This window comes from Scophthalmus maximus, chromosome 9 (assembly GCF_022379125.1).
Source record: "Scophthalmus maximus strain ysfricsl-2021 chromosome 9, ASM2237912v1, whole genome shotgun sequence".
Taxonomy (NCBI): Eukaryota; Metazoa; Chordata; class Actinopteri; order Pleuronectiformes; family Scophthalmidae; genus Scophthalmus; species Scophthalmus maximus.
Window position 1 is genome coordinate 19,697,853 of NC_061523.1, and position 15,385 is coordinate 19,713,237.

The 15,385-nt window shown below is 41.2% G+C and overlaps 1 protein-coding gene across 8 annotated transcripts in view; it reads right to left on the reverse strand.

The window, feature by feature from the left end:
- Positions 1-219: 219 nt before the first annotated feature.
- The window catches only part of lingo2 (leucine rich repeat and Ig domain containing 2), a 178,636-nt gene continuing 163,470 nt past the window's right edge, over positions 220-15,385 (reverse strand). For all 8 annotated transcript variants that reach the window (XM_035650497.2, XM_035650502.2, XM_035650501.2 and 5 more), the window contains one exon: positions 220-3,159. In XM_035650497.2, coding sequence (XP_035506390.1) covers positions 1,306-3,147 — 1,842 coding nt within the window. In that variant the 5' untranslated portion in view covers positions 3,148-3,159 and the 3' untranslated portion in view covers positions 220-1,305. The remainder of the gene's footprint in view (positions 3,160-15,385) is intronic.

Genomic DNA, 15,385 nt, shown 5'->3' on the forward strand with positions numbered 1-15,385 from the left:
GGATAAAAAAAGAAATTCTGTAATAACTAATACATTTTAGTAACTATCACATTTAATCGGTCTGTAAATTATGATACCAACACTTAGTATTTTCATGGTCAGTGAATTGAAATGTAATAGCTGAGACGTCCTTCTCCTCAGACGACTATGATGAGATAAGTGAGGCTAAAGAGAAAAAGATATTCCATTATGTAATAACATTTATATCTGACTCATTGGTACAAATACATCTTCATTTATTTCACATACAGTTTTTCACTTTTACTTTTGAAGTTTTCACAATCTAAATGATTCAACAACAAAATGGGAAACTACCACAACAGAGTCCAAATTTCCTACTGGGGAAAATGATGCAAATGTCACTGTAGTAAAATTGACACATGTAGTTTGCCAACCAGCAAAGGTACGGTTAAAGAATAAAAAAGAGACAAAAATAGGACAAAATGTGGTTTGTGTAGGAACTTTGACCAATACTGAGTCATTTTTATGTTAGATCCTGTAAGGTGTTTGGGGACTGATTTTTAAAAATACTCAACATTTTTCATAAATATTATTTCTCCTATTTTCATTGATAAATAATATATATGTATTCATATCTAGGGGTCAATTGGGGTAGCAGGGACAGATAATCACCCATAGAAGCCCTTCCTGAATCCATGGAAACTTCAAAAGTCTGAAGAATGTTCTTGCTGAACACGTGGGGTTATATCAATTTTGGCTAATGCATCCCATGAATATTGCTATGAATAGTTCTTTTGAATGGATTTGTACATACATGTACAAAATGAAGCATTAGGTACACATATGCAAAGTATTGAACATAGGAAATTATGGTCTGTTTCATTGATTTGTTCAGTGAATAAGCATGGCGCAAGACTAAACAAAGTAGGTTAATAGCTCAGATACAAATTTGTACTGTACATGGTTCAGCAGAGTCTGTAGATCAATCCCAAAACAGAAGGGTTCTTTTTGGGCATATAAACTTCAAAAAGCTGATAGGTGACACCTACTACCTTAAGGTCCTCTTGGTGGCAACAGCTTCCAATCCTCATCCATGTTTAAGATGTCCACTGTCAATTCTTTAACAGGATGTCCAACCATACATTTCGGTATGTGAAACACAGAATCCAAGCATTTTTGTCAAGATCCAGTGATTTAAGATACTGCTCATCTTCTTCTGATGCCTCCAAACTTTTCACTGTCACTCTTCCTGCAGCATTGGGAAGATCAGAAGTCCTATTTGCAAAAAAATACATTGTACCTTGGGCATTTCCACAATCCAGAATCTTGCATCTACAAAATTAATCACATCATTTTCATATTAAAACGACGAGGACCAGCTTGTCCTTCTGCTGAGTCAATATTGGTGCCATTTGACTTTGACCGAGGCACATATTCAACGTCTATGTTGTTTTTATGTTTTCCTTTTCCTCTGCTCCAAACAAAAAGGAGCAGGAAACAAAACAAGACAACTCCCAGGAATGTAAAACAACCCATAGCTGTTGACACTAGAATAGTCTTTAGGTCCAAACCGATGGTCACTCCGGCCGTCCCATTGGCAGTGGTGTTGCTGGGATCTGTGTAGTATTGGGTCCTGTTAGCGTACAGTGATCCCAAACTTTTCACTGCCAATGACGTCATCAGGGTGTCATTCCCGGCAGTGTTTGATGCAAGGCACAGGTACACTCCGCTGTCTTGTATCTCAGCTGACTTGATCTCCAGTGTACCATTGTTGTGGACCGTCACTCGACCATGGCTCCTACTTGTCAGAAACCGGCGCCGTGGGGACAGCCAGGACACAATGGGTCGCGGTGTCCCCTCAGCGCTGCAGCGTAACAGTGCCTGCTGGCCTTCATCCACAGTGATCGTTTGTGTTTTATTCTCACGAATTTTTGGCTTGGTGCATGTCACGTAATAAGACAGAAGAGTCTCCTTAAACTCCTTAAATGGCCTGCCACGGATACCTTCAGGTGTGCTGCACTCTGGTTGCGAATCTCCAAAGAAGATGGAGTGCCTTTTCTGTAGGATCCACATGAGACGACAGTCGCATACTAAGGGGTTGTTGTCAATCAGAAGGACCTCCAGAGCCTCAGGGGACTGAAAAACACCCTTCTCCAGTGTATCCAGTCGATTGTGAGAGACATTAAGGACTTTAAGCCCCCGCAGGCCCTGGAAGGCATACGGTTCAATGGCGGTTAACTGGGCACCAACTAGATGCAGCTCTCGCAGCCGAACAAGCTCCATGAGCATCCCCCCTTCAATGTGCTTAATGCGGTTGTAGGACAGGTTGAGGTGTGTCAGGTAGGGCAGATGCTTCAGGGCTTGGTAGGGGAAGGAGGACAAGTTGGTGTTGGTTATAAACAGCTTCGTCAGGTTGAGGCCATGCAGGGTATTGGCTGGGACATGGTCTAGCAAAAGCCAACTATCAATTTCTAAATGCCGCAGCCTGAACAACTTTTTGAATGAGTAAGGATGCAAAGTGTTGATGCCGAGGTAACGCAGATGGAGGCTGACAAGGTTATGCAGGTGGGAAAGGGCCTCAGTCGGCACAACTGTAAGGTTGCATCTCTCCAAGGTTAGTATCTCTAGGCTCAAAAGTCCACTGAATGCACGGTGAGAAATGTAAACCAGATCGTTGTCGCCCACTTCCAAAAACTTTAAATTGTGCAAGTCCTGAAACATATAATCCAGGAGGATGACAATCTTGTTGTCACTTATATCCAGTCGGGTGAGATTTGTTAAACCTGAAAAGACTCCCAGGGGAATCAGCTTGATACGATTGCTCTTGAGACTGAGTGAGTGCATGTTAAACAGGGCGTTGAAAGCTCCAGGCTCAACATAACTGATAATATTTCCACTGAGGTCAAGTTCCTCAAGCCCAGGAAAGGCAACAAAGTCATCAGGGTTGATCATTGTCAGCTTGTTCTTGCTCAGGTCCAGGATCCTGGTCTCTGTTGGGACCCCATCAGGGATGGTGGGCATGCGCTTGCGGTGACAGACAACTGCCTTAGTCTGCGCTGAACACTCGCAGCGTGAGGGACATCCCAGGGTTGAACCCACAAAGACAGCCACAAGGGCCAGTCCCAGGAATGGTTGCCAGCATGAGACAGCCGTGTGCAGCATGACTTTGCTCATACAGTCGACCATTCTGTCACGGTTCTGCAAGAGAAGAGAAGAACAAAGAGAAAGAATGAGGTAAGTTAAACATTCAGGACGGACCTTGTGACAATGTTTATTTCAAATAAATTACTATTGTAAATTACATCGCAGGACTCAATCTGCTGTGAAAAATGTCCTCATGCACTTTTATTAGTACATGACAATCGGATGGAGCTCGCTGCACACAGATGTCTCATCCCTGCCATCCTCTATCCATCTAGCTACTTATTCAAGTACAGAAAAGTTGAACCACTGGGCTAATGTTACTTTTTACTGTCAACTGGATGAGCGCTGGTTGTGTTTGCTGCAAATCTGAGCCTTCAACGCAGATTAGGTTGATATAGGTTGTTTCCAGACATGCACTTTTGGTTCGTTTACCCTCTTAGTGCAATTCATTTAGCCAAGTGTAAACACTGTAATAGCACTCGGGTGTGGACCAAAACCAAGGAACAAACCTAAAAAAAACAAAATCTTTTCAACAAAGTCTTTTTGGAGTTGGTGGTCTTGGTTGGGTCCCAAAATCCACCCTGAAACGGCTCATTTTTGGTGGAAATGTGATCTCAGTTTTATCCGTCCCAGCAACCAAATATACTCGAAAAGTTTGAGCTAAACAGCTCCTGTTGCCAGGTGTGCTTTGAATTTTGGGACGCAGCAGAGCACACAAACTGCAGGGGCTTGTGGAGTAATATTAGCAGCTAAACAGAGAATGAACCAAGGTCTCAGTTGAACTAGCAACAACCAAGTTTACAAACACAAAAAAAATTACATTAAAACACAACCTGTGCCATCTTTAATCTGTACATGGAGGCTGTTCTTTCATCCGCATACTTATCACATATGCATGCGGGCAGATATATGAACTGAATGCACTGCTTGCCACAAACAGACTGGGTGACAGGTTGCAAAGATTACAAACCATCCTTGCCTCATTTGGTGTGTCATGGGCTGTGCTAAATTTGGATTTCTCTTCAGGCTCTTAATATGCTCGCAGATTATGGTGCAAAGAGCAAAGATAATGTGAGAACAGACCCATTTAGAAAAAAACATTACGTAAACCTGAGATATAAAATCAAATGGCTAAAAAAAAAGAACAAAAATTGAATCACAGTGCCAAGCACCAACTAGTGAGAGCATCAAATTTTTAGACTTCACAAACAATTTTAAAAAGATCAACACAATGCACGACACACATGGAAGCATTTGTTTTCATAAGTTTAGTTTTCATAACAATGTTACAGATGAAAATGTGCCACCACATCAATCTTAATAAATCAAGAATGACCAGTTGCAGTGGTAGAAATGAGACACCGAATATTTACATTTATCCAAATATCAGATGATTGGTAATGCTTAGATTTTCTGCAGTTTTGTGTCTAACTGACTTCAAGTTTGAATAAATAATGTAAATATTTCCAAGAAAACTGCCCGGTTACTGATTTTGATTCATTTTCCTATGTATGTCTTTGCCCTCCCATTTCACCAGTTTAATATAAAGCTTTATTGCCATAGTTAATGGGCACCATATGGTTGGCTTTCCATTGCTGCAGACTAGTAAAACATTGCCACAGGCTTGTTTAAAGTGCTTAGCAGCTTTCCAATTCATTTTATTTCAAATAAAGCCAACGCTAAATCCTTACTCCCTGCTTTAAAAGCAGTACCCTTCCCCACCCTGCTCAGCATCTGAGCGAACACGCCGATTGCCAGATGACACTCCTGCACTTCTTCATCCGTCACACCACGCCATTTGCCTATAGGGCCGGGCCAATATAATTTTTCCGCTGAAACAGAATGATTGGTTAGTTTCTTAGTCTAACAAGATACTGTTCTATTGTCTGACTTTACTCATAATTTTCCTCAGTTTTTTGTTTTTTATCTATGTGCGTATTTGTGTAAACCCAAAATTCCAAGTTTGAGTGAAAAATATAACATAGTCACAGAAAACAAGTGACTTGGCAACCTTTCTGGAAAAATGCAAACAATACCTGAAGCGCCAAGTAAATAGTACAATTAAGTTGCTAAATGACTCAGTTAAATGCAATAGAAATGTTAAATAAAACATTAATAATGTGATTGTGACTCACATAAATCATGGACACAAGCATCTCCATGTGGGTTTCTGCAGATTCTTCCACATTATAACCAACTCATGCACACACAAATACTGTCCACATGGACTGCAGCACCACATGAATCAATGGTTTACAAAGGGGCGTCTAATCAGGATAATGAACAGCGTGCAATCAGAGTAAGAGTGAGCCTGGGATGTGACCTGGGCACCGTTGAGTGAGAGAATCACAATGCAAAGTACCGCACATCATCAGAAGCAGATGCAGAAGTGTGTCCTTTTCAGAAGCAAACACTACATAGAATTAGGCCGATTGCCCTCGGGCAACATCTACAAACCAAATCAAATTTGTGTGTGCGTGTGTCTTATGTGTGTTTTACCCCTGGATGCAGTGCTTATTTTTCTTATTTCCTCATGAATTCCTTGACAAAAACGGATGCCCTATGTTCTATGTCATTTTTTGATCTCAAGACAAATCACAGGAAGGTCAATTTTGGGAAATAGACTATTCGATAGTTAAGAGGAAAAAAAACACATTTAATTTTCACCTTGGTATTCTGGCCTTGAGAGAAAAAATGTCTCTCAACAATGTAAGAAAATCGTTTGAGCATTGTAGCCTGCTTTTCTGAAAACACTTCTGATTAATATGGACAACGGGCACCGTGTTAACAATGTGACATCAAGGTAAGAGCACCTTCTGATAAAATCTGATATAGTGGGCTTTTTATCAGTTGTTCTTCAGCATCAAAGGGCAGCCGTTTCTTTTTCTAGATTCACATTTTTTTATCTGTGTGTTTACACCAATCACATACTTGAAGCACAAAAACAATATCTCCACAAAAAAAGTACTACCTAGTACTTTTACTTTGTTGTTGCAGGCTACTTCGACTCTTTTATAGTACTTTTTGAGAATACTGTGAAAATAATTGGAGATTATTATTTTCCATGAAAAAAATATAAATTTGTGGATTAGAACAATCATGTTTCCTGTATCGTACTCCATTAATCATTTAACGACAGTAACATTTATATTATCCACTGAAGCACCAGTGATAACCTAACATAGAACTTATAGAACTTGTACGTACAGTCAAATGCAAGGATGTCTGACCTTTGTTTTCATTACATTTTCTCCCTTCCATTTAATCTCAATATTCTGGAAATTTCCAGTGACATTCATTGACAGTTCCAGTGACGGCAGGAATCCTGCAATGCACAGTGAAATAAGACGGCACAGTGAAGGTGTTTCTATAATGTGGCCCCTGACCCACATTAGTGTGCAGGGTTGGATCCTGAGAGGGGGATGATAACAGCTAATGGTATCTGACTCAGCATAAATCAGTGAACAGCCATTTCGCAGGGGTGCTGAGGGTCGCCTGCGCAATGCCATCATCGTGTGCATACGTACACAAGTGGCCCAATATGAAGCTCCAATTTACGTAATACTTTTCCTGATATTATGATTTATCCCCCCCTGCTCTATGACAAATGCAGTATACAAGAAAATATCTATCTTTTTTTTAATGGCATACAGTTTTATATCTTCATCACATTAATTTCCAAGCGCTGAAAACATGCGGCTCCTCCATCCCACGATGCCACTCTCTTATAGCCGGGGGCGCAGGGGATCAGTGAGGATGTTGTCTGTCTTCAACCAAGATCAGTGAACCGTGATTCCACTAGGATGTCTTCCTCAATGCTCAAAAATGCTTTGTGGGTTTAAAAAAAACAACAACAACAAAAAACAACCACAACTTTGGCATCAATATACACATAGCTGATTTTTTATACGTCTCCGGTCCGACCGATGCGGATTTGTGCAGCTTTGACCGCTGTGCTCCTGGCACAGTGTGTAGGTGAATGAAGAGGTTTTATCAGGCAGAGATCTAGAGGTGAGAGGGGAGGTACTGTATATTGCAGATAAGAATCACTTCGCAGGCAAGTTCGAGTGATAGCTTCCCTCACTCGTCGCTGAATTTCTATCTGTATATCTTTCTTTCTCTCTTTCTCTTTGACTCTTTCATTTTGCCCACACTTTTTTTTCCTTCTATTTAATCACTATTTATTGGTCTTTTTTGAGCTACTCTTTTGTACCACACCTAAGTTACTTAGAAGGAAACAATACAGTAAATGCCATCATTGTTAAAGAAAAACAAATTGATATACTGAAAAGTCCTGACGTCAGGGAATTTAAGCAGTTTAATTCAGAGTATGAGGTGATTTTAGGATGAGCCTGACATTTATATGTATTTATTCATTAACTCTCTTTTACGGGAAAGTCCACAGTCAGGGTCTCAACTTTTAGTTTATGCTATGCAGTGTTCTTCTGCATTTCAAGAGTATTTGTGCATTGATCCATGCAAAAATAAGGACAGTACAAATGAATATATGTATGATGATTTGAGATGCACCACATGCAGACTATAGCCACGGTCCTAAGGCATATGCTTTCCTGTAAGCTCCGCGGAGTTACAGCGGCCAGAAACTCTTATTTTGTTTTAATTGGTGCAAATTGAATCAGGCAATCATGGGTAAGTTTACTCATCAGTGTCTCTCCCCTTGCTGGGAAGAGTGGACACCAACTACTCATGTTTGATTTCAAATTTTTTACAAGCTAATTAGCCCCACGGCTCCGTTATGAAGGGGAATGAAATTATGCAAAATGACGAATTAAATCACTCAATTGATGACCTCCCTGTGTAGGAGGTCAGCTTGTTAGACAGCAAAGACCATCTTGGCCGATGACGGATTTTAAATCTGAGACCCGATGCAAACATGTTGTTGAGTGTATCTTGACAACCACACTTACATTGTATGTACTTTTTGCACTCCTAAAATCATGTTTTGAATTTGTGTTTGAATGCAGGCTGCGAGAGCGTGGAACCTTTTCATTCAAAGGATTTTGTAAGCCATCATTTCGAGTGAAAATCAAAGTTGGCGTGATACGGTTTTATCAGCACCAGCAATGACACTGTGCCGAATGTCACCGCTCGGCTATGTAACCGCCACATCCTGTTAACACTTGGTCTCTTAAGCTATAATCCTGGCAAACTAGTGGTTGTAAACATTTTAGTTTGGCTTTCATCCCAGGGGGAAGTTTGTACACCCTGAATGCTCACAGGGCACTTTTGCCCAAGTAGTTTGAGGATTTAGATAACGACTTGGCCATTGTGCAATCAACCAATAAAAATCCACTTGTGAAATTGGCCAGCCTCTATCTCCTCCGGAAAGGTTTTCAGACTGTGTTTGATGTGGCCCCCAGGCACTGATCATCGAACATAATGTGATTCCTCTTCACAAAGGGGAAAAAAGAGAGCCTCCCTGCGTTCGTGGTGAATGGTGGGAGACAGTTGCTTACTTTACCCGGCAATTATCAACGCCCCTTAAGCATAATCAAAGCGTCAAATTTGGATATTTTGACTTGGAAGATGGCTCTGGAGGAGGAACCACATTGAAAGGAGGAGAATTAACTTTGAGCTGGAGCGAAGCCTCAGAAGGATTGGGGCTGTGTGAAGGGGGGGGGGGGAAAGGCAATAATAAAAGCAACATTATATGCAATCACGCAGGGAGAGAAAGTGTAACATACTTGGCGCTGCAGTTATACATCAGGCTCTTTTGTACATTAGCAATCCGACATGGTTGCCCTTACATCACCGGGTCCCTGCATGCACGCTACACTCCTCAAATCCGTTTAAGGTACAGATAAAACCACGTCACCCCTTTGACATATGCATGGTTAATGTATGCACTCTACAGAAACCCTATTATTCCCACTGCGTACTTAACGTGTCTGTGGTCAAGAGATGGTTATTTTTTTCCTTCCTGAAAACAACAAAGGACGTGGAAAAGGAGCGTTTGAAGTCTTAATTTCCCAGATAACTGCAAAAATAACAGCCCATCCTCGCAAGGGTCATTGTAAGGGAGAGTTATTAAATCATCATTTTATTTTAATGAGGCTTATATCTTATAATGATGCTACCCTGAAGGTAAGATGTTATTAACTTGCAGGTGAGTTCAGAGTCAGAGTGTGCAATTAGCCCACCTTCTTCAAAACAGCATCGGTGAGCAGGCAAATGGGATCATAATGAGAGGGAAGAGACTTGCAATGCTCTTCGCCTGATCCATTATTGAGTGGATCTTTGGAAAGGGCAGCGAGGCTTTAAGGTGTGCCAACATGCAAAATGACACTGTACTCCTTATAATAAACCACTGTCAATCTGACTTCTCATGCAACCGAATGCTTCCCCATGTGACCTGGATACGAACAAACAACTCAGCCCAAATCAATTTTTCCAAATGCAAATAATTAAGAGGAGAAGACTGCAGTATTTCTGAAGGCGGAATGATTAGAATAAGAAAAACATACAAAAGAAAAACACCAGCAGCAACCTTGCTGATTCTTAACGCTCACACGGCAGAGAGAAGAAATCCAAAAAAAACCCTGGTAGGTATTTGTTGTATTTTCACAACCATTTTCATAAATTGGAATCAATGTGGCAAACTGTATTATTCATTAACACACACACACTAAAAACGACATGATCATAACCACATGATCAACGGTTTTGGGACCCGGAGCATTTCACATGCGAGAGGATCAACAGCCTTGGAGCAATAACAGGCTTCCATGCACAAATTGCTCTTCTGCTTGGCTTGCAGGGCGAAGTCAAAGCTCAATTAATCCGCATTAATTGGAGATAAACTTGGTAGATTGAGTCAGTTGCTCTTTTCTGTGTCTGATAACCCTTGCTTTGGGAAAGCGAGTCAAGACGGCCCGCATCGCAGTCACGGATTGCGTTCATCCCACAGGAAAGGCCTCTCGGAGAAGCGAGTTAATCCCAAGTTTAATAGCTATTAAACATTCTCAACTTTGGAGACGGGAGGGAGCTTGTAAAAAAGGTAACAAAACTTGGTAATTAAATGTGCGGGGACAAAAACACAATGGCAACAGTATGCGAGGGCCTAATACAGGGGAACAGAGCATTGTCATTACATTGCAATTTAGAAAGTGACAAGTGCCAAAGAAAAATCTACCAATTTGTCAGTCCATTACAGAGCAGTGCGCTCTGTACTACGACTCTTATTGCAGTGTATTTTTCCGACTTAAAATGACACCCACTCTCCACTCCCATTCTACTGCTTCAACGTAAACATTAATGCCTCTTTATATTGATATTGAGGCGATGTTATTGTGCTTATAGCGACACTAAAAGCAGGTCGGACTGATGTCAAGAGAGAAGTCTGTGTTCTGGCTCCACGTCTAGGACGTTCAGGACATTAACAAGGGCAAATTGTCTAAATAGGTGCAAATTGCCCAAAGGACATATTACAGATGTGTTTTCTAAGAGATGTGGAAGATTGGACTACTTATCCGATATGAAAAAAAAATCTACAGGCAGATATGGTCGGATGGCAGAAAGATCGCCACCAGCTCTTCTGTATGTACAATTAGGTGTTGTACATTTGGTTCATTTTCATCAAAAACTGGCACATATCACAAGATAGTTGATTTGTTAAAGATTTGGATAGGAAAATATTAGAGCCTCACGAATCAATCGATCAGACTGAGACCGTGTTGCAGATGGGTTATTATCAGCATATGATGGTCAATAAGTGTCAGTGAAAAGAACTGTTCTGAAAATCGATCAAACTAATTTCCAAAGACACAAAATCATTTTCCAAATTCTAATCCTAAAAGGGTCTGAATTTAATCCCAAATTCACCTGTCACATCATACAGCACAGAACTTTAACAACCACAGTTAAGGAACCCTTCTCCAAAAAAAAAAAAAATTATATAATAATAATTTTTTTTTGTAGCCCTCGAGTAATGGCCTCAAAAAAAAAAAAAACTATAAAGCATTAACAAGTTCAAGTGTCTATGGCGCTGTTGAAGGAAAATTATACTCAATGATAAAATTGAGCAATGTTGAAATAAATCATAGATATCCACCTGTGGATTTATACTATCTATAACATGACACATGCTTTCTAAGACATCATTTCAAGTGGAAATTGCTTTAAATACCCAGAAGGTATTAATATTCCACTTCAGCGAGAACAGTACAACCGCACACATTATTCACAGTAACTAGTAATATTTTTAGATAATGAAAACACCTCTTTCACCATTTGCCCCCTGATAGCCACTTAGCCCGACGATGCACAACACATGCAGTATGTGTACGTCACATATACTCCACCACACTAACACTGAACATTACATGTAGCTCACACTGGCTACACTGGCTACACTGAATTGAACATCAATAGCTGCATCAGAGACCAGAATCCCTGTCGTATAAGCAAAATGTAGGCATTTCTATCTATGCGCGTGTGCAAGTATATCATTGATTAATTCATAAACAACCACTCATTTTTGGGACCCCACCACAGTGAAGATATACGCTGTTACAATGTACACGCAACACAAAGCGCAAATCAGGTTTGGCAATTTCATTCACCATTCAAGCAACGCTGCCGTCAGTGACGCCAAGAGGGATTAGCCCACGACAGCGGCCCTGAAGCTGTGAGGGAGGCAGGCTGCCGCTCGCGGGTACAGCGAGCAGTGTGTGCGAAACACCTGCCAACAAAGACTTGGCCCCGGGAGCAGCAGGTGTTTAAGAACTGCGTCCCTAAATCACGCCTGACTGCTGCCGGTAACAGGTATATAAAGGATAAGCGTCAGACAGGAGGTGAAGAAAGAAGCTCCTTTAATCCTTTCCTTAATCTTCCCTTCCCCTTTAATGACTTCGTCATAAACTTGCATAACCAGCAAAAGGCCGACTGAAATTTCCGTCGCTGACCCAGACTGTGTGCCCATTCATCCTCACGTCTAAAGATCATTTCTTTAACCTCAAGTGCGTTTGGCCCTTCTTTGACTTTGAACCGAAAAGAAGCCCCAGGAGATAAATTGCGTGCACTGATTAAAATGCATCGGCAGCAGCCGGTTGACACGTTGTGTGGGCTCATGAGAGCCCCTCCGCGTCTGGACAGCCTACATCAGGTCTGAGTCAGGGGGTCTTTCGTCGGCACTATGACTCAAACACAGGGACAGATAAAGGTGGCTGGCAAACCCCTTTACCTCTCCACCCACACGCCTCACTCTGGCCCGTATATCATCTAAATGCTTTCATACAGCCAAATATACCACAGTTGCATGTACAGCCTGAAACAAGATGACAGAAAATTCTTCCTGGTAAAAGAAAATGCAATATATATATATGTAATACTATTACCAAAAGGAGGACATGTGTGAAGGCCTGCAGCAAAAATTCTGAAAACATCAAATAGTATTTCAGCAGCATAGTGAAAGCATCATGCTTCCCATTGCCACGAGTGCATCAGCTTCGACCGAGTACTGTGCCGAGAGGATGCTGTTCGGCTCCTTGCCATACTAATAAAGATGAGTCCATACTCATGTAGTGCATGATATTGTACGCTGTTTTCCACAAGCTTCAAGAATTTGTTATCCTGTCTGTGTCATTTGTGCATCGACAGTCATGCTGCACACACGCTGTCTTCAACACACCCATGAGGGATCACTGGGCAGGATGTATTGTTCTGCCCAAAACAACAGACATGGAAATGCGGAGATAAAATTTTAAACATTCTCTTTGCAAGGGACAGGTGTTATTCATGACATTCGCTAAAAAGCAACGCGTGTAGCTCTGACATACCCATGCATCTCCGTGCTGTCCCAACAGTGTTTCCGAATACTTGGCAGGAAATCTTGTATAAACATCTGCGAGGCGTCCCTCCATCCTCTTCAGCTGTAAGCCAAAATGGACCGACAAACTTCCTGGTATTTTAAAATCTCATCCTCGCAAGCCATTATTTTCTGCGCATACGACGCTCGTTCCGCCGTGTCTCTGGCTTTGTCCTCGCCATCTCTCCCACGTCTTTGGTTTTCTCCCTCCTCACTTAATCAAGAGATCTGGCCTCTGACCTTGCAGCTCAATGCCATTACACTCCTTTCAATTGTGCAGCATGTGGCACCTCGGAAAAAAGACAATGCAGCCTCGCGCAGCCCGTAATATCAGCCCTTGATATCTGCTTAGATGTTTTTCTCCCTCATATAGTCTGACTCATCTGCTGGTGTGTGGTGTTTGATCAAATGGGAAAAAAAAGTGTGTGAACAGATACTTATATGGTTATGTAGCTTCACAACTGGTATTTCTGGGAAAAAGGTAATGACATATTGATTGACTCCCACGAATCTATTGTGTGTCCGTACACTACATCCAAATCAAATTCTTAAATAAACAAAAGAATATTATTAGCAAAAGGTCCAGATGATTACTCACTGTTGTGAGTAATGTTTGCACTTTGTTTACAGTCACTTCACTTTCTCCGTAATTTTATTATAGTCATCTCTGCCTGTCCTGTATCTACATCTATTTAATGCCGTGACCGTCCTCTCCTCTCCTTGTTGCTCGTCCTGACCAAACTTAGGATCCAAGGATGAGAGTTTGCGTTGCTGTTTGTTTAACAGATTGTCAAGCTTGTTGATGCCAATATCGGCTACACAAATTAAATTCAGTTGACTTCTGGATTTGATTCTTGAAAAAATTGTTTATGACATAGAAAACATAATGTGTTGAGGATTGTACTTTCACAAACAGGCAGAGAAATATATCTGTGCTGATATACAAGCTGCCAGGGTCATTTGCTACATTTAGATTTGTAGTGAAATATAAATGGTAGAAGAAAAAAAAGCAGATGGATGTTATGCATAGGCATACAGTTCAGCTACCAGTTTAGCACCAGTGACACTGCTTTTCCAAGAAAAACATTACAAGCTGAGGAAAATAGATGAAAAAGATAAACATTTTCTGTTTCCAGCTTCTCAACAGCCAATATTTGATTCATTTTTCTTTGATTCTTTCCTTTTCATGCATGATAGCGATCATATTTTTTTATATATATATTTTAAAAAACAAAGACATTGCAAGACATGAGAAATGATTATGGCCTTGTTTTTTCAATAAATATTTTCTGTGATTATCTGCAAAAGAGTTGAATGAGTCATCGAGAAAATGATAAGGATATTAACTGATGATGAAAATAATCATTTGCAGCGCGAACACAAATGGTCACGAAGATGATTCCACTCGAATGCCCCAAAGCTGTTTGGAGCTGATGTTATTAGTCGAGTACATTGCCTCAGGTGAAATATCGAGGCAATTGCAAATGTGCTGTGATAGGTGTAAGATGAGCCATCGCAGTGGTAATGTTATTAATGCTAATGTTACTGCTGTACCTTCCACTCCGATGCATACCACTGCTATCGATACAAAATTAGCAGTTGGGGGGAAGAACATAATATAAAAACATCTATATTGCTGCTAATTCCAAAAAAACACAGGCCTCAAGACCTTGTAGTATGATCACTACCCAGGAAGATTCATCCAGCAGGGCTAATCTGCCTGCAGTCGTGGCTGAACACAAGAGCTGCACAGCGGGTTAATGAACTCCCGGGGGCCAAATCAAAGCAGGCATTTGAGTGATTCGACTGCTTTTATAGCTTGCTGTTATCAGCCATCCAATATGGTTCTCCTATGGGACTGCTGCCCGTGCAAGGATCACAAAACCTTATTGGATATTGATCAGGTCACATGATTCAGTTGTTGTGGGGAAAGAAAGGAAGAAAAAGACAGCAAGAAGATAAAATAGGAGCAACAGCAGGTGGCAAAAGATAATGTCCAAAATGACCACACTGTCGATTTCTCGTGTGTAATGTCTTGTGTGTCAATATGGCGCTCCGTGTTGTTCACTTTCACTTCAAACACAGTGGGAGAGGTTTTCTAAAGCTCTCATCATGTTTGTAATATCAGTGAATTTATTTTTCATCATGCCACCCCCCCCCCCCCCCCCCCCCCGCAGACACATCCTTTCTCCTCTCCTTTTATAAACGCCCAGGAAGAACACGTGCCCTCACTACAACTGGTGCAACACATTGACGATTGTCGATTCCCTTTCAGACATAATGACAGTGTTCCCGATGCAGAATTTGCGAGTATTCAACTTTGTGTAGTAATTCAGAGCAGGTACGGGGATCAAACATTTGTTCAGCGCACTGGTTCCATCACCGTTGGGACATTAAACAGCTGATACTTCTGTAGGGATGCAGCTAGCATTCATCATTCATCATCACATTCAA